This window comes from Setaria italica, chromosome V (genome assembly GCF_000263155.2).
Source record: "Setaria italica strain Yugu1 chromosome V, Setaria_italica_v2.0, whole genome shotgun sequence".
NCBI classification, from domain to species: domain Eukaryota; kingdom Viridiplantae; phylum Streptophyta; class Magnoliopsida; order Poales; family Poaceae; genus Setaria; species Setaria italica.
This window is the reverse complement of record NC_028454.1, coordinates 14518345-14538321: the sequence shown is the minus strand read 5'-3', so window position 1 is coordinate 14538321 and position 19977 is coordinate 14518345. Positions and strand designations below refer to the sequence as shown.

Below are 19977 nucleotides of genomic sequence, written 5' to 3'. Positions count from 1 at the left end.
ACAGAGATGATTCAAAGTCACAATCAGGATTTGTGTTCACGCTAAATGGTGGTGCTGTTAGTTGGAAGAGTTCCAAGCAGGAGACGGTGGCCGATTCTACGACAGAAGCTGAGTACATCGCGGCTTCGGAAGCCGTGAAGGAAGGTGTTTGGATAAGGAATTTCCTCATTGAGCTTGGTGTGTTCCCGAATGCGTCCAGCCCATTGAATCTCTACTGTGATAACAATGGGGCAATTGCGCAAGCAAAGGAGCCAAGGAACCACCAGAAGAACAAACACGTAATGCGATGATTTCATCTCATTCGAGACTTCGTTAACCGGGGTGAGATCAAGATATGCAAAATACACACGGATCTGAACATTTCTGATCCGTTGACAAAATCACTCCCGCAGGCTAAGCATGATGCGCATGTAAGAGCTATGGGTATTAGGTACCTTCTAGATTGACTCTAGTGCAAGTGGGAGACTGTTGGAGGTATGCCCTAGAGGCAATCATAGAGATGATGATATTCCATTTGTATCCATGATTTGTATATTGTGTTCATTGAATATCCATTAAAGGCTACTTGAATTGATTTGCAATTATGTGAATTGTATGTGAAACTCTTTACTTGTATGGTTATTCTAAAGTTGTCCCTAGTCGGAGTTCATGTGAGGACACACATGAATATTAGACTAGCACATGTATTAGTTGATGACTATGTTTCACAAGTCATGGACATGGAGATGTTGAACTAATAATGTGGACACATGTGGAGACATGTGTTAGGATTGACCCAACACGAGAAGTAGTTCTCTCTTTAAACAACATATACGCTTTGTCCTTAGACCTGAGATTGTCGCATGTATTCTAGATGTGGATCGACCTACTTAGGGGCTATCAAACGCTACGCCGTAACAGGGTAGTTATAAAGGTAGCTTTCGGGTTTGTCAAGAAGCATGCTATGAGACATGGTCAATCAAGATGGGATTTGCCCCTCTCTGATTGAGAGTGATATCTCTGGGCCCCTCGAGTGATCGGATCCGAAAATGCATGGCCATGCTACGTACGGTTAAGAGTTAACCTACAAAGGGATTCCGAATCACAGGATCGAGAAAGAGCGGTCGGCTTGAAGCTAGACCAAATATCGTGAGGCAAAGGGAATAGCATGTATATTATGTTGTGATGGTTCGTCTGATATGATCTTCGTGTGCGTATAGGAGTTGGCACGTCTTGCTAGAGGCCGCTACCGACTATTGGGCCGAGTAGGAGTACTCGGGCCATGTCTATACGTATCCGAACCCATAGGGTCACACACTTAAGGGGCTGGAAGCCCAATTCGGATCTGATCCGAGTTGGATTAGGTTTAGGAGTACTAATGGGCCTCGGATCCAGAGGCCCATCAGGAACCTCTATAAATAGAGGGGTGGGGGCGCCCTAGGGTGGACACCTTTTGGCGAAACACACCTGCCGCGCCTCCCACGCCCTCGCCTGTTGCAACTCGCGGATCTAGCAGTCCGGCTTGCGACGCTTCCTTCCTGCACGTGTGGATACCTTGGAGGTGTTGCGCCTGCAGCACTTGGACGAGCCATCGACGAGCCGCCGACGAGCCGCGACGAGCCGACGACGAGCTGCGGCACCGGAGGCGATCTTGCTGAGGAGCTGCTGGACGTGATCGACTACGTGCGACTACGTTGATCGACTACGTACGACTACATGATCGTCTTCACTGCATCGACGCATATCTACATCTTCCGCACCAGTAGTGCGTCGAGTGGTAATCCCGTGATCCTTATACGGCAGTTCTTCCTGGTTATACGCGGTAGAAATTTTGATTTGCGCTAGTGTAGCCTACCTCGTATCCCGACAGATAAACCACGGAAGCTAGCGCTGGGGTCGGATGTCACTGATGAGGCCGATCATGACATCACTGATCCCGATGCTCGCCGTTCGAGGAGGGATCCCACTCGACCGTCCAACCAGGCGGGAGCTGGGGAGGCCAAGTGCCAACAGCAGCAAACTCAGGAACTTCGACATCACCTGAAAGAGGTGCCACAAGCAAGGCTGAGCGACTACGCTCAACAAGACTTAACCGACCGGTGGGAAAACTACTCCACCACCTTCTAGACATGCAAGACTCTTTGGCTGAGGGGTTTGTTTTGCCAAAAGCGACTACAATATGTCCTTACTTTCAATATTTTAGCTTAGATTCTAAGTTCATTAACCAGACTACATTAGCAACTTATGCTAAGCAAACATAGTTTCCAAAAAATTTAAAGAACCAGCAGCAAGATTAATATCATCATCCTGTTCCATCTTTACTCAGTGTAGCATAGCGATCAAGCAGTCCCAAACTGTGAGAGGCAGATGAATCGATTTGAATTTCTTAACCATGCATGGCGAACCTAATCTCACAACATCCGCGCACCACAGAGGGTCGCTTCCTGTGTCGGCCGTCCCCATCAATTCCCAGGCGCGTGTCAGGTCCAAACTTCCCTTGGCATGCAATGCTCAACAGTCCCGACCTCTTGCCGTACTGTGACCGCACTTGCACCCACATGATGCACCATGGGAACCTCGTTCCAGGGACAATAGGGGTATAAGCCACACCCTAGTTCAATCAGGTACTAGGCTTTCCCATCCCATACTAGGTATGAGATTAGTACTTTGAAACACTTGATCACGAACACCAACACTTTCCAATCTTAATCAATTTCATGTAGACAGACGGGGCAATCCACCGACCACCAAAATAGTTCACAAGGCCCTGCCCTGTCCATCCTCCTTATAGTTGTGACAAAAAGGAGAGCAAGCAACTCCTACAACTCGCGAGTGATAGGGAAGCACTCGACTTTTACCGAGTCCTGTTAAGCACAGCAACTACTCGGCCTATCATACTAGTGTTCAGATCAAGGGAACTAAGTCATGCATCTATGGTTTCAAACAACTCCCATACATAAAAATGAAGACATGCGCAAGTTTAGAAGGACTGGGTTATGCTCCAGGGCTTGCCTTCGAGCGGGGTGGAAGCGAACTGGTCTTCGGCGCTCTCGGCTTCAGCTCCTGCAGGCGGCAGCTCGGCTACAACTTCATCTTCTAGCACCGGGTGCAGCTCGTACGTACCATCAGTGAGGTTTAGCTCTACACGGAATGCAAATGCAAGGGTTAAAACACTTAGACGGTTATTTCAACAACACTTGCAAGATTTAGCCCAGAAGTTTTAGCAAACAACAGGAAGAGTGTGAAACTCACTTTATTGGATTCTACTCAGAAAAAGGATTCCAACCCAAGTGATTTCACATTTTTTTGATTTTTCCTCGATTTAAGATGAATTTCCCAAGCTTTTGTTGATTTAGAACAAGATAAAGAGTCGGACCGGGAAAAACGTACGATCTGACCCTTAGACCTAAGGAATAACTGTACTGGGGTTCTCAGACTTAACACAGAGAAGTCCCCGAAATTTTACACAGATACCCTCGGTCAAAAGAAAAGGATACAGCCGAGCCCTCAGTTGAGGCGGACAGGGGTCGGGCGAAACAGATAGGGTCGGGCGAAACGGACAAGGGTCGGGCGAGCTGGAAGGGGTCGGCAGCTCACCTTTGGTCCTACTGATGAAAACTTGTGGTCGGGAAGAAGCAAGCTTAGGCGGAATGATGAAAGGCGCTAAGTTTCGGGCAGCGGCGAGGTCCGGCAGCGGCAGCGCTTCTTGAGGGCAACGAGCAAGCTCTAGCACAGCGCGAAGGAAGGTGGAGCGGCTGGGGGTGTTGGGCGGAAGGGGAGCTCCACAGAGAGCTCAGGCAGTGGCACTTCTGAGTGAAGCAGAGGATTGTGCGGCAACGAGTGCGCTGGAGAAGAACAAGCAAGCAAGGGCGGCAAGGGCGGTGGTAGCAAAGGAAACTCCGGTAAGAGGCTTCGGTACCCCTTTTATAGCTGCGCAGAAGTGAACAAGTTCGAGCGGCGTGAGGATAAGATCGAGAGAGGATGGAGTTCTCTGCCGTGGTGGCGATTGGTTGGCGTCTCCATTGGTCGGCGAAGCGGAGCTCCGGGGATAGGATTCTTCAGTCATTGGGCAAGGAAGACAATGCTAGGCAAGTGCGGTTTTGCCAGGTGGAAGGATTGGCGAGGTCGAGCGCGTGTCTGGTCGCGTCAAGCGTCGGATTGGTTGTGGCGACTCGGTATTGGCGGATAGGAGGGAGGGAGGGGCACTGCAGGCGAGGGCACTGTAGGCGATGTGACATGGCGAGCAACGCGACGTGAGCATGCGCGAACTAGCAGCTCTGCCGCGGCACACGACTGGCGAGGCGGGGGAGAAGGGAGTTGTCACTTCCTGCGAGGTGGTTGGCGAAGACGGTATCGTCGCGGGGCACGCGCGTGAGTAGCACGACCGAGGTATGACGGAAAGGCCGGAAGGCGTTGGGGTGCTTGGTCCGAGAGATCCGCGGGATCCTTTTTCAGGGTCCATTTTCCAGCCTCTTGATCTCCTAATTTTCCAATCTTCACCACTTTAACTCCCATAACAAGAGTTGTAGTACTCAAGCCAAGGCCTAACTCTTGTAATCGGACCGAGTCCAAAAATGCAGTGGATTTGGGGATCCAAGGCTCCAAAATTTTAAGGAACACTGGTTTCGGAACTTACAGAAAACGGCGGTTTGCTAGGTTTCAAGGGTCGGGGCTGATTTGAGATGCAGATTTGGTGATCTTCGGAGGCGAATTAGATTAAGGTCCAATTAACAAAGTTAGAGCAGGGACTTTGTTCTCCAACTTCTATAAAGAGTTTTCTTGGCGTCCTGCTCAACTTTCCAAAGATAAACCCACCCTAAGGCGCTAGGTTGGGCTGAAAACCAGACTTAGCCGGTATAACTCACGAAAGACTGAGTCAACCGGATTAGGGGATTTGTCTTAAGATTAAACTCGGTTGAGTTAGTCTAGGTCATTACAAATCAGCCTACGAGGTCCCTTTGAACTTTCTCCTTCTTCTAATCGCCCTTTTCCCTTGATGTCATCGGCCGATATCTGAACTTTAGGATCTACAGCTCCACTCTTCTTGGCCGATTCTGAAGTCAATACTTTGGCCTAGATCGCACCCTTACCACCAATTTCCACCATGTCAGTTGGGAAAGGGTGCTGGTCGATCTTCATCGGCTTTGCTGGCTTCGTAGGAGCTTAAAACTGAAGTCTTCCCTGCTCAATAGCTAATTGGATCTGCTGATAGAAAACTTTGCACTCATTTGTGTCATGAGACGTAGCATTATGCCACTTGGAGTATTTGATCTTTTTGAGCTCCTCAGCCGACGGCATAGTATGATAGGGCGACAACTTGATCTGCCCCTCTTGCAACAACAAATCAAAGATCTTGTCGGCTCTGGTAGTATCGAACCCAAACTTTTTAGGCTCTTTCTTGCCAAATGGACGCGAAACTGGTTTCTTGTTTTTGACCCACTCAGCCAAGCCAATTTCCATCTGTTCATCTGAATTGGAGTACTTCACATATGCAACCCTCTTCTGAAAGTTTCTCTTCTGCTCATAAGGGTGTACTTCCTAGTTTGACATCCGATGCACAAGTTGACTCAGGCTTTCAAATTCCTGCGATGCGTATTTTTCTTTGATGTGTGGCAAGAGTCCTTGAAAGGCTACTTCAGCTAGCTGGCTATCACATAGGACCAAACTATAGCACTTGTTTTTGACTTCTCTGAATCTTTGTATAAAGCCAGCTATTGACTAATCACTCCCCTGCCTCAATCCAGTCAGATCTGTGAGCTTCATCTCATGAACTTTGGCAAAGAAGTATTTATGAAACTGCTTCTCTAGATTGGCACAGTAAATAATAGAATTAGCCAGAAGTATCGTGAACCACTGGAAGGCCAACCCAGACAAAGATGACGAGAACAACTGAACCCTCAACGCATCCTGCGCAACTGCTTCTCCACATTGAATAATAAATCGATTGACGTGCTCTACCGTGGAGGTATCATCTTGTCCTGAGAACTTGGTGAAGTCAGGTACTTTATACCAATGGGGAAATAGAAGCAAGTCATATGCAGGTGGATATGGCGTTCTGTACACGTTTGCTGCTTAGGTTTTAACCCAAACTGATCTTGCATTACCTCAACTATCTTTGCAGCCCAATCTACCTGCTAGTGTGCAGTCTGCGGCTGTTGTGGTACGACCGGCTGAATCGTCAGCTGAAAAACCGATGCCTGTTGCTGCAGTTGTGGCAAAACTATCGGCTGAGCAGCCGATGCTTGTTGCTAAGGCTGCGGCTGAACTATCGGCTAAGGAGCCGATGCTTGCTGCTGAGGAAGGTTAACGTGTTGTAGCACGCCTGCCTCCTCATTATATAATACCATCGTTGACCCGTCTTGATGAGGCATCAAAGTGTCGGTTCCCCTATTGACTTCTGAAGTATCTTGCTGTTGATGCTGAGTTGTCGGTTGAGGAGTCAACACCTGTGATATCTGTATATGAGACCCTGCGGACGGGGTGAATGACCCTGGAGGCACTCCAACCCTAGTGATTGGGTTCCATCTGATTGGTGTTCCTGTTGTTCCCCATTGTGCCGATGATGAAGTTAACGGCGATAGAGTAGAATATACTAGGGAAGTCTGGTTCACAATCTGCATCGATAGAGGTGGTGCAACACTGGGACTCAGAGGCGGCATAACAACATAACCTCCCCTTGACTGCATCGGCTGAGAAACCGAACGAGTCATGCCAGGTGCCGCCATGATGTTTCCAATTGGCGCATTACTCGCACTTTTAGCGGATTCGTAGGCTAGACCTCGATAACCTTGAGGAGCTTCCCCTAGTAAGGTGTTGACGACAACATTGTGAACGGTGTTGGTCATCACTGAGAACTGATTGATCAACGCATGATGAACAGCTTGGTCAATCATCTCTTTCATCTTCCCTGGATTTTCATCAATAGTGATATGATGAGGGACTGGAAAATCATGCTTCTTAACGGCTTCTCCCCTCTTGGTAAGGCTATAGGATCTCAAGTATGCCAACTTATTTTCCTCCATAGCTCTTGCCATATCACTTTTCTGATCCTCCTTAAGATCCTCTTCCGTAACCTCCATGATGTTTTTGTTTGAGAGCTCAGAAGGTTCCAGAATGGACATGTTGAAAAACTGCTCGTGGTCCCACCGGGTGTGCCAAAAGTGTGTTGATGCAAAAATCGGGCGGTGACCTTCACGTACTAACACACGAAACCTGAGAGATCTTCTTCGCTCAAGTACAGGTTGTAACCCTCTCGATCCAAGGCGTGCCAGTTAATTTGACCTTCCAATTGACAAGGACAATCAAGACCGTAATAGTCAACTTGTGGATCTAGCGAATATTGATAACTTGATGAATAAATCTAGACGAAACAACAACGATGCGCCAGAAGCTAAAGCCTAGAAATTACTCGATAAACGTGGAACTTACAATCTAGCTGGAGATTAAGATGATGCAGACCTGCTAGCTTGAAAGAACTCGTGAAGAAAAAGAAAACTTTGGCGAAGTCGCCGACTTGAAAGAAAATTGCGAATAAAGTAGATTTGTTTGTTGGTGTGTGTACATCTTTCTCAGGCCTCGAAGGGTCTCTATTTATACTCTAAACTCAAAACTCCTAGTCCTGATTGATTACGACGAAATACAATATCTATAACGAAAGAAACAAACCTTCTAAACAAAACAACTCGTACAAGAGTCGGAAACAAACTTAGATTCTATTAACCAACCCTACATCCACCATCTTGCAACCTCCTCGCCGATCAAGACTCTTTTGCCTCTTCTCGGTCGAAGCTCCAACACATCCGATCGGCTGGAACCCTCCTGCTTGCATCGGCTAGACCCCATCAGCTCCCATCGGTTCAATTCTCCTGTCTTCATAAGCCGAACCTCCATGATTCCATCGGCTGAACTATTGTAACTTTATCAACAGATTTTACTAGTCGTTGCTCCTCTGTCACGCATCAGCATCTCTGCTTCCTTTTGATGTCAACTTTTAATACACGTCAAAAAATGGCGTCAACACAAGTAATCCATCTACTTTTCCATACGAACTATATACATCAATTTGACAAAATACAAACACTCTATCTACAAAATACAAACACTTAATCATATAAACTAAAGCAACTATATTAAGATATAAAAATATTGGACAAATTAATTGGACATATTGCAAAAAAAATGTACCCATGTCATGTACACTACACAATTGCATACCAACTCTCACAATTCCACCATCAAACATACAAATTAAACAATCTATCTACAAAATACAAAGACTTCACCATATAAACTATAGCAACTATATTACAAACTAAACATATTGGGCATATTAATTGGAAATATTGCAAAAAAAACCTACACATGTCATGTACACTACACAATTAGATGAATATATACCTAAATCGAAGCATTCAACAAGTTCTACACATCAATATCGCGGGCAGAGACTCTATTGCGTATGAACTACGCATCATCTAACTCATAACAAAATTGCATTTCATCAAAATTTCAAATCAACAACTTAACCCTAGCTCACCTAAACGTCCTCCGATCTACCAAATGGAACGCTAAACCAAGGGAAAAAGTTGGAGGATACCTTCCACACGAAGCGTTAACCCATTCTCACATTTTTTTCCCCACCGAAATCGCCGGATTTTGGGTGGATTTGGGGGTGGAGGCGGCCGGGTGGCGTGTGCAAGGGTTGGGCTCGGGATTACTGGAGGAAGAAGAAAGGAGGGAGGGAGGGAGGAGTGAACCGGCGTGCAGGTGGTAGAGGGCGCTGCCGCGCCAGCCTACCTGGCGGGCGGGCTGGCGCGGCAACCGCCTGCCCACGTCAACGCCTAGCTGGCCCACCTGCGGCGCCGCGCCAGCATGGCGGCATCCGTCACGCCAGTGCATGTGGCGTGGCAGAGGCTTCCTGCCACGCCAGGCGCACTGGCGCGGGAAAAAGATCACCTGGTGCAAATAAACTTCCGGACAAATTATTTTTATAATTTTATTTAAAAATAGGTTAAAAATAAAAAAAATTGAACGTCTTGTCCGGGTGACCGGGTCAACTCATAACACTCAGTTGTGCCGATTATCCAACTGCAGATGTGATATGGATAAGGGCCAAGTATTCATACTGTGAAGCTAGCACGTACCCCCTCCGTATCGAAATATTTGCTGTTGTTTATTTTTTCTTACAATGTTTAACCATTCATCTTATTCAAAAATTTGTTGCAAATATACAAGAAGATAAGTCATGTTTCAAATAATAACAAAGTAAGTTACCAATAAAATAAATGATACTTACATAATTTTTTGAATAATACTAATGATCAAATATCGTAATTAAAATTGAACAACGACAAATATTTTGATATGGAGGTAGTACGATTGATTATCGTTGCCGGCGCCATATTGAGTAGTGCTGGTATAAATACCGGCAGGTGGAGATGGGCCTGTAGGGATGTTAGCATTATCCCTTGTATTACTTACGGAACGTAGCAACGAAAGAAAATAGCAAGTGCTCAAAAACATGTAAGCACTTGGAAAAAAAGTTACACTGTCCAAGTCATTCGTGTCTAATAAAAGTTGATCAGCGAAAGACCTCTATCTAGTGGAGCACCGGAGTAGTATCCAGCATCTCTAGGTTTAGGTTTGATTTCCTGTGGGAGCAAATTAAACGGATCTGAAATAAAAAAAATTATAAAAAATAGGTTTGGGCTTCCCCTACTTATATAAAAAATAATTTTAACAAGTTATTGTTTTTTTCAAAATTAGCCTATTGTGACGTGTCACGGGAGTAAACCCTGTTATGCAGTAGTGAATTCAAATGATGGATGAGACAACCATTTTCATGTTCAAGGTACTAGGATATTTTGACTGGATATGTACTCTTTGTTTATAAACCTAGCTAGTAGTAGAACTGTGCAGTATAATAAAATAATATTTTTGACCAAATTGCAAAATACTATGTTAGTGCAACTATTGATGACATGGTTTTTTTATAAAAAATATGTAATATCTATAAAACTATGATTCGGTCAAAGTCACGTACATAACTTTTCTTCAAGGACCGTGTGTTCTAAAATGCTATATTATCTGTCAGAGGAAACATTCTTTAAAATGCTTGGAAATTAGTTAAGCTGTACAAGTCTAGGTCGACAGTGACAGGAGCGGCCGAGGTGGTGCCGGCGTCTGGCATGAGTCCCATATTCATCCACGTGGAGAAGTTGCAGCAAGTGCCCAAGTCCCGCTAGTACCAAGCAACAAACAAACAAACATGAGAATAATGCTGGCAAAGAACACATATTTCGTATTTGGAGCTTAGTCCAATATGCAGAAAAGGACTTCTCTTGAAAGGCACAACGTGCGCAATCCAGACATCTTTGTGCCCATATTTTTTAATTCTTCCTTTGTGATGTAGCATTCCGTTTGATTTGTAGTTATTTGCATTCGCTATGATTTCTTATTTTGCCATATAAATTATTTTTATTACTCGTGTATGCTCCGTAGAATTGGCCAATGTAGCATATTACTTGTTTTGTTCATAATTACTAGTTTTTCACCAAATTTAAATATCATTACAAGCTACTTTGAGATTTCTCTTCAGTCGTACAGCACTCTTAAGAACCACATTTCATTTGGGTTTAAATGTTATCATGCCAATCCTATGTAGTACTTGTCTTAACGTGTAACAATGATAAATAAACTTGTTAAAAAGCACATAGATTTAGACAACAATTCCTGGTGGAGGAAACTATGCATTCTTTAGCTCAAGTGATACACACCACGAATTAAAGCTAGCTGTCGTTTCTATGTTCTCTGGGCCTAGTCGAGGCACTGTGAAAGTTGAAACTACTCAAAGTCAAAATCAGCATCGACGAGAAGGTTTTCTTTTTACGCGGTTGGACAACGTCTGTTTGCAGTTGGAGACGACGTGTATTGATCAAACTGGCGAATATGCACTACTATACTAGGGGTTAACGGAAGTTATTGTACTATATTCTCACTACTTAGAGCAAGGGCTTGCACAAGACAAATATTTAGGCGTGCACTGTCATATGCAACTTGTATCCACAGCCATGCACAGCTAGCTACGCCGGCCTGAGCTTGTCGATTAAAACTACCTCATTATAGTTTGATTATACCTACCTAGCACTAAAAAAAAAAGACTTACGATGTGTTGTTTGGTTGCATATGCCATTTGGTTTATGTATAAAATTGTTTAAATTAGATGATAATCATTTTATTTGGTTGGATAAATTGTAACAACTCATTCAAAATGAATCCACCCAGTTGGTATTATTTTCTATTAAGAGGGAGTGAATCATATGGTTCAAGCAAATTAGTTGAACCACGCCATCCAAAATGTAGTTCATGCAACCAAACACACCCTAGCTGATTATGTGTATTTTTTCTTAGTGAATCTCCATTGATACTAAAAATTATATATTATTGATTCTTTCTATGCCTTAATATACATTCTCAAAATAAGTGCAATATATATATATATACATATATATATTTTCCTAGGGCCGGCCGGCCAAGCAGCCAGCACACAGCTAGCTAGGAAAAGAGGACGTGGTTTCGCTTTTCTGGGCGATGCATGTTCCTGATGCCTTGAACGGAGAACACAACTGAGTTTTCCTTTTCGGGCATTGGCATCATCTGCCGGTCGATACATGGACGATGAAACAGCTTCTGTCAGAGTGCTATATAAGCTAGCTTAGCTCCGGCCGATTAAACAAAGACGACTAAACTAATTCCGGACGGCAATGCAGCGAGCTGTACACTTGAACGGAACGCTTCTTCACCCACCGGAGTATCTGATCCTCTGTGCTACTCCCTTCATGCTTGTTGCTGTGTGTGTACATGTGCAAGCTTCGCGTGATCAAATATGTATCGAGGTAATACTGGATAGTTACTACTATAAGTTAATTTGACATTCTAGCTTAGTAACTCTTTGAGTAGCTTAATTACACAGAGAAATAATCATTCGTATCGGCTCATCCATGCTGGGTATAATCTGGTTGGAAATGAGCCGACACAAATAATGAACTATATGTGCCAGCTCTTTCATTCATGCCGGTGCAATTTTGAACCGGTAATTATGCTTACCAGCTCGAAATTGCACCGACACGAATACTCCATATTCGCGCTAGCTCAAAAGAGATCGGCACTAGTGCTCTTAGGATTATTGGTGCTGGCTTAAAATTGAGCTACCAAGGATAATCCATTATACACACCAGCTCGATATTGTGCCAGCACGAATAATGATCCCCGTCTATGCAATTCAAATTTTAGTTTGTATCCAGAATTCATAACTTTTGCATAGACTTGGATGGAGATAAACTTTATATGAAAATTATATGGTTTGACGAGATCTATAACTTTGTAGTTGAATATTTTTTTATTTGAGAATATTTACATGCTTAAATAATGGATCAAAAGAAATAAAACTTCCCATTATGTGCAGATACGTGGTATAGGTGGGATAGTAAGAGGTATCGCGTGAGGTAGGAGGTCATGAGTTCGGAGGCTAGACACCGCACGCGCGAAATACGTGTGACTTATAACGCGCGACCGTGAGAGGTAGCTGGGGGCTGGCCTCCGGAACTAGATTTTTTTTAATTTCATTTATAACTTCTTATTTTTACTATGTGTGCCGGTGCAACTTTGAACCGGTAGGCATAATCCATTATTCGTATTCGGCACGAATAGTTGTCCGCATCCTTATCAGCTTCGTGGTGCCCGTTCGCCCACCGGCACAAATGAGATTTCGAGCCGGCACGGATGAGGTTCGTTCTTTGCAATAGTGATATACTGATACTCACCTAGCTAAATTTTTTTTTGAAGAAGAGATAGTTTATGAACATAAAACGGGGACACATGGTATAAATAACAACAGCGATAGCAGAACAAAAACATGCAGATTGAGCTATCACTGAACTTAAACTCTAGTCCATAAAATTGCATAACATATACTCAACTTAAACTCTAGTCCATAAAATTGCATAACATATCTCCAATATTATCAGTGGGAATAAACTTGCCTCAGCCTTATTTCTTCATGGGGCTCATCACCAATATTTACCCATTTTAAGATGGGTGTGATTGGGTCTACATCATCCTATATATACACGTGTGCACAAGCTGTTGCACCATTTTCTACTAGACTTTCTAATATTTACTCACAAACTTGTAATTGCAAAGTATATTATCTCAGTGCATGGTTTCATCATACTATTACTAAGAGTGTCATGCCAGCTTTTCAATGAAATAAAACTATCACTCTCAGTGCATAGTTTCATCACACAGTTTCATAGATAGCCTAAATCATTTAATTTTTGCGTTGTCTTATGACCAAATATGTCATGCCATGAAACTATAACATGCTCAATGTAAGTTTCATTGAATTTCATGAGACTTGGTAACTGTGCTAAGTGGATTTCATGGGATGAAACTTCCCTCTCCTCTCTCCTCATAAATAGCCTGTCATGTCAGCAGTTTTGCTGATGTGGCTTGGGATTAAATGCCCAAACTCCCGTGACACTTCCATTAATTGAGACTGATCTTAGCGAGAATTGATGAAACCCGGCTTCTTGTTGAGCGGATCAGCTGTATATGCTTGGTTTTGGGCTCTGATGTACAAGCCTTGGCTCTAAAAATTAGATATCTAACTTTGGGGTTGTTACAAGAACAACTTAACTCACATCAGTAGCGACTAACCTAACTCTTCACTGGGGGAAAAGAAAGCTCTCTGTATCTAGTACTTCAACATTACAGCCACAGAGGATCTGCACTCCTTTACCCACCACGCCTGTGCATGAGTGCATCGGCAGAGGTCCAGGGAATAAAATAGATCACAGCCTGCAATCTGGCGAAAGGGAGGGATCATCCAACCTGCTTCCTCGTTTGATCATCATCCGTGACAAAACCAAGCTCGAGCCAAGACACCAGGTCAAAACCAGCACAAACTGTCAGCATTCCAAGCGGAATCTCTCCACGCGCGCACTCCCCATATATACGCGCGCCACTGCAGTGGCACCTGCACCACTCCGGCCGCATCCTCACTGCCATTATCGGTCCCTCGCCATGGTCGTGCCGTCGGCGGCGAGCCGGGACATGGCGCCGGAGTCGCTCCCGCTCGGCATTATCCCGACGGTGGACATGTCGGCGCCGTCGGGGCGCGGCGACCTGGCGCGCCGGCTGGTGCGGGCCTGCGCGGAGCGCGGCTTCTTCAAGGCCGTCAACCACGGCGTGCCGGCGCGCGCCGCCGCGCGGCTGGACGCCGCGGCGTCGGCGTTCTTCGCGCGCCCCGCGCGGGCGAAGCAGGCAGCCGGGCCGCCGGACCCGCTCGGGTACGGCAGCCGGAACATCGGGGGCAACGGCGACGTCGGCGAGCTCGAGTACCTCATCCTGCACGCGGACCCCGCCGCGGTGGCGCGCAAGGCCACGGTCATCGACGCCGAGGATCCGTCGCGGTTCAGGTACATTTATTTGCAGCTATATATGCATGCATGCGTCTCTCCTCTCTATTCTTTTTCTTTCTTCTGTTCGGCTCTTTATTTGCATGTTTCATCAATTGATGCTGCTTGATCATGTCACTGCCTTCATTTGGTCTCTTTGAGTTGCAAATTTGCAATGATGTCTCTTGCATTGCATACGATAATATTGTCAAATTGAATTGCGTACAAGGTAATTAACAAATGCATATGATCAGACCAGTGCCATGGTAATAATGCACGTCTGTTATTAGCAGAGTTTTCATGTGATCCTAGCAAGTGGATTAATTAACCTGATGCGACGTCCACTGGGCGGGAAGTATTGGGGGTTTAGAAGCTTGTGATTGTAGTTTTACTAGAACAGTATTGTGCTTCTGAATGTGTCTAGTAGAATTTAGACTTCCCAAGGTCCAGCTTAACCCACCATGGAACAAAAGGTTGACAGCGAAGAAATATGCTTCCTAATAGCAACCAGGATAAACCGAATCCCTATTCAAGGCAATGTCAATGTAGAGGGCCATTTTCATGTGCCATACATTGAAAGTAGTAAAATATTCGATGAACCAAGGCTTTTTGTGAAATCATGAAAACATCCGAAAAGCATGTTCATAAGTTTTTGAAAAAAAAATTCAAAAGAAAGTTCAGAGTCATAAAGGCAGTGATATAATCTTTCATAAAAACAAGGGCAGTAATATAATCTGTGACCATATAAATTTCATGCCCAAATTCAACTTAATTTGTGAGATGTGAAATTTGCAGAAAACAAAGAAAAAGGAAAAAAAAGGTGAGTTTACTGCATTTCTTTGTGTTTTTGCTGCTTTGTGTATTTTATATATCACCAACGATGTTGAGGTTGCCCTTAAATTTAGTATGCTTCTTATTTTTTGTGTTTTTTTTTTCAATTTTATTTATCAGCGACAAAGTTGAGTTTGTCTCGGAATTTTGGGCTTCAAGTTTTTTGCATCACCTTCAAAGCCTTTTGTGAACATGTCTTTAGAAGTTTTTTCACAATTCCACCAATTATAGCCTTGTACGCCAAATTAAATACAATCCTAAGACACTTGTATGCATGCATTAAGACCACAATACACTGAAGGTTATCTTACAATGTCGAAAACTTATTATACAACACTGAGCTAGCCTGACATTAGTCACTAACAAATATCATGTGAAGATTACTAGATTAGCAATCCCGCCACCCACGGAACATGAGGTAACAAATTATTCCACGAATCAAGAATTATTCTAATCGTCAATTAAGGAGGAGAAGGAAGATAAGGAAGGGGGAGGGGTCGGGTGACCCATAAACAGAACCAGTGGCGGATCTAGGACCAGGCAGCAGCCCAGGTCCAAGGCTGAAAAAAACAATGGAGATCTAAGAAAAAATATACAAATAATAGAGGTGCAAAATACTTAATCTTGTATTAAGCTTGCATCAGCCTACCTGGGTCCGCCCCTAAACAGAACAGAGGAACCATGTTCTAGTTATGAAAAAATATCCACAAGTAAACAGATGATGGGCAGGTAAGAAAAAAAAATGTTCCATCGGAGTGTGGAAGACATGCATGATTGCTCTCCTATGCTACCTGGGTGGAAGAGAAGAATCCCATAAATGGAAAAAAGGCAGAAAGATCATGCATTCTCATCTTTACACGGTGAAACACCAAAGGAATAAACAATGGTACAAATAGGAATCCTCCACAAGTGCACCTGCCATTGCGTTTTACATCAGATCAGAATCGGGAAGGACGGTGCAAAGCGGAAAGGTCATTTCGAGCACCATGCCACAAGGAGCCAGACCGTACGAACCGTGGTCTTGGCTGTTGGCGTGTGGAAGGGCTGCGTATGCATCCAGGGAGCCGTACCAAATGGGGGTCTTTCACCACACATGCAGCCTTATTAGCCCCCGGCCCATTGGATGCCGAAGAAAGCGTGACAGATCATGTCAATCGCTTGGCCCGTTGGAAATTCTGTCGCCGTACGTGACCAGTTGCAGATACGTAACCGAGTCTGTACCAACACTCACTAAGCTTGTTCATGGTTGCATAGATCAAGCATCATGTTCCTTATTTTAGCTTCACACCTGACTGTACATGTTCCTAATTTTGGCCTTCAGCATTTGTTGACACTGACGAAATCAACATGTCATGTCAGACAACTTTTGTTTATTGTCTAATAACATTTATTTCCCTACAGCTGTTAGCTCGGGGATTAGTACAACTGATTAGCTGTCCTATAACCCTAATTTTGGGGAAGTTGTGTCCTAGTTGGTTTGCACCTTTTTTCAGTCGCTGTGGTTTCTTTCATCAATCAATCTTTTCCCAATCTGCCTTTTGCCGCAGTAGTCACAATTGACACCCCAATTACCCCAAAAGAGGCAAAGGCTCCTTGCCCACTTCTGCCCTTGCCCAAAATGTCACTCAAAATTTGTAACAACTAAGGGGTGTTTGTTTCTTTAGGAGCTCCTAAAATTCATATCACATCGAATATTTAGATAATAAGTAAGAGTATTAAATATAGACTAATTACAAAATAAATTGCACAGATGGAGGCTAATTTGCGAGATAAATCTATTAAACCTAATTAGTCCATGATTTGACAATGTGATGCTACAGTAAACATGTGCTAATGATGGATTAATTAGGCTTAATAGATTCGTCTCGCAAATTAGCCTCCATCTGTGTAATTAGTTTTATAATTAGCTCATGTTTAGTCCTCCTAATTAGCCTCCGATGTGACATGAATTTTAGTCCGAACTAAAGATCCAAATACCCCTCAAACTACCTCTGCCCTTCTCTGCATTGTACTTGAACCCTCCGATCGGTTATCTACATTGTTTATTTTCTCTTAGTTTCATCTGGTATTGTCACAGCCACTGCTTTGGATCGGAGTGAAACAAATCTTTGCTACATTTCTTCTGAATTTTAGCATGAATTCGCCAAACATTTGGGGTGATTTTTCAGTCTCCATCTCTGCAGCGTAGCAGTGAACGAGTACGTGGACGCGGTGCGGCGTCTCGCGTGCCGGGTTCTGGACCTGCTCGGCGAGGGCCTGGGCTTCAGGGACCCGACGTCCCTCAGCCAGCTCATCTCCGCCGTCGACAGTGACTCCCTCCTCCGGATCAACCACTATGCTACTTCCGCCGCCGCCCTGCAGGGTCCCGGTGGCCGGAGCTGCACGAAGGGCAGCATCGGGTTCGGCGAGCACACCGACCCACAGATCCTCAGCGTTCTCCGCGCCAACGACGTCGACGGCCTGCAGGTGCTGCTGCCCGACGGCTGCGGCGGCGGCGACGAGTGGGTCCCGGTGCCGGCTGACCCGGCCGCGTTCTTCATCAACGTCGGCGATCTCCTCCAGGTCAGTTTGTATACTTGTGTGTGTGTGTAGCACATTTCGCCAATTCTTATTGACACAATTTTAGCTGAATCTTTATTGTTTTCTTGGGCACTGTTGGGTGACGTACATACAGGCTCTGACGAACGGGCGGCTGGTGAGCATCCGGCACAGGGTGATGGCCAGCACCACCAGGCCACGGCTGTCCACCATCTACTTCGCCGCGCCGCCGCTGCGCGCGCTGATCGCGGCGCTCCCGGAGACGGTTGCCGCCGGCACGCCGCGGCGGTACAGGCCCTTCACATGGGCAGAGTACAAGAAGGCCATGTACGCACACCAGCTCAGCCACAACCGCCTCGACCTCTTCCATGCCTCCAGCGACGATGCCGCTGATGACGGACACAGCTGAACAGCGTGAGAGGCTGAGAGCTCACCATCTGGTCAGAGACGAGATAGCTGTGCAACGAAATTTTGCAGCTTGGCAGGTGACTGATGTGTATTTGCTGGCAGTTATCGTACAGTGAGATGTACTACTGCAAGAGCCGTTTATATGCTTTGTGACGGGGGAGTTCGGGCTTGTATAGGCTACTATATAAGTATATATAGGCATATTTCTAGTACTATATATGATAATTCATTATTATTTATTTCATTTCAGAATTCAGATGATAGAAATTTGGGAAAATTGTTGCAAATAAATCCACGGACACCAGTCAAGTCGCAAACATGTAAATACGTCTCTCACAAAGCTAGTATTGTCTTTTTGCATTTACCGCACCATCGCATATATATATATTCCTAGCTAATAGCTCCAGCGAACCCTATAAAAAAACCTATTTTTTGTCAATGATTTGCGTATTTTGCCATTGATATAAACACAGCGTTCAACTATTATATATTGCCATTTTCATTTCTTTCATTTCATCATATATAAGCGCCTTCAGTATCGGTTTGTAACCCCTTAGTATCGGTTCTGCAACCGGTATTGTTAGTTTGATATTAAATTGGGGTCTTTAGTACCGATTGTTTATACCAACTGGTACTAAATTGGCTGTCACGTCGCGCATGGCGGAGGCTAATTTAGTACCAGTTGTTTGTCTTTTTTTCTCTATTTTTTCGCATTTTCTTTTCTGTTTCTTTATTCTATATTAGTATTTCATATTTGTTTCCTTTACGTATACTAATTCTAATACACTAATATATATAAAGTTGTATTTATTTATAATATTATATTTAAGATAATATTATATATATAAACATATTGTGTATGCACATATATGGATAATATGTCTTGCATCAACTTTCCAAGTTCAACATTTTGGATCAACTATTCTGAACCCGAGTCTTGACGATGATGCAAATTTGATCCATTATTATAGAACTCCCCCTGGATTTACTACCTCGTCCAAAAGAAATCCACTTAGTTATTATATAATACGTATGACTATATGAAGCATGATGAAGGTCGAGTAAACAGACCTAGAATCTTAAAGGTGACCAATATGCTGACCGGATCACATCAGCCTATACAGGATATATGAGCACCTTACAGTTACAAAATTGTGAGCCAATCGGATTATCTTTGTCTATCTCCGTATAAGAAAAGACTAGAAAATATACCCATGCATTGCTACGAGACGTGGCCATACCTAGATCTATTTTAGGCACAGCCGCCGCCATCTTGTCGGTGGCCTTGACCACATCTTCTTGCAGAGACCTAAGCGAGGAGGCCGTCAGCGAGTGAGGTGGCAAATGAGGTAGTTGAGGCAGATGCGGCGCATGCTGGTATGTATAGCTCACTCGTGCAGCAACATGAAGCAGTGACATGCAGCAGCATAACTCATGCACGTGACTACACGAAGCTGCAACATTGTGGTGCACGCCAGTGTAGCTTACCCGCACGGTGACGAGCTACAGAGCGGAGGCACATTGTGGTCATCAGCAAACAAGAGATGGCAACCTGCGGTGAGCGAGCGGGGCCCATGGGCGACCTTAGCAGTGGCATGGTAACCTCCCTAGGTGACCTCAGCAGTGGCATGGTGACCTCCCTATCACTTTTTTGAAGGGCAAACTGTGGGGGAGTTTCCCACGGTACTTCAATTTTCATTAGGGTTAGAAAGTCAGAAAAGGTTCCAAAAGAAAGAGGGACATACTTACATGATAGGGGGGAGCA

General features: G+C 44.5%; 1 protein-coding gene across 1 annotated transcript; it reads left to right on the top strand.

The window, feature by feature from the left end:
* Positions 1-14061: 14061 nt before the first annotated feature.
* LOC101761396 (gibberellin 2-beta-dioxygenase 6) lies at positions 14062-18374 on the top strand. The gene is made up of 3 exons (XM_004971730.2): positions 14062-14456; positions 17450-17828; positions 17941-18374. The coding sequence occupies exons 1-3, from the start codon at positions 14062-14064 to the stop codon at positions 18211-18213; spliced, it is 1047 nt and encodes a 348-aa protein (XP_004971787.1). The 3' UTR covers positions 18214-18374.
* Positions 18375-19977: the final 1603 nt, after the last annotated feature.

Excerpts from the sequence above, each read along its gene's own strand:
- LOC101761396 (XM_004971730.2), top strand. The coding sequence starts at position 14,062 with ATGGTCGTGCCGTCGGCGGCGAGCCGGGACATGGCGCCGGAGTCGCTC. Across the intron at positions 14,457-17,449 it reads GAGGATCCGTCGCGGTTCAG|CGTAGCAGTGAACGAGTACG; the intron begins GTACATTTATTT and ends CCATCTCTGCAG. Across the intron at positions 17,829-17,940 it reads ACGTCGGCGATCTCCTCCAG|GCTCTGACGAACGGGCGGCT; the intron begins GTCAGTTTGTAT and ends ACGTACATACAG.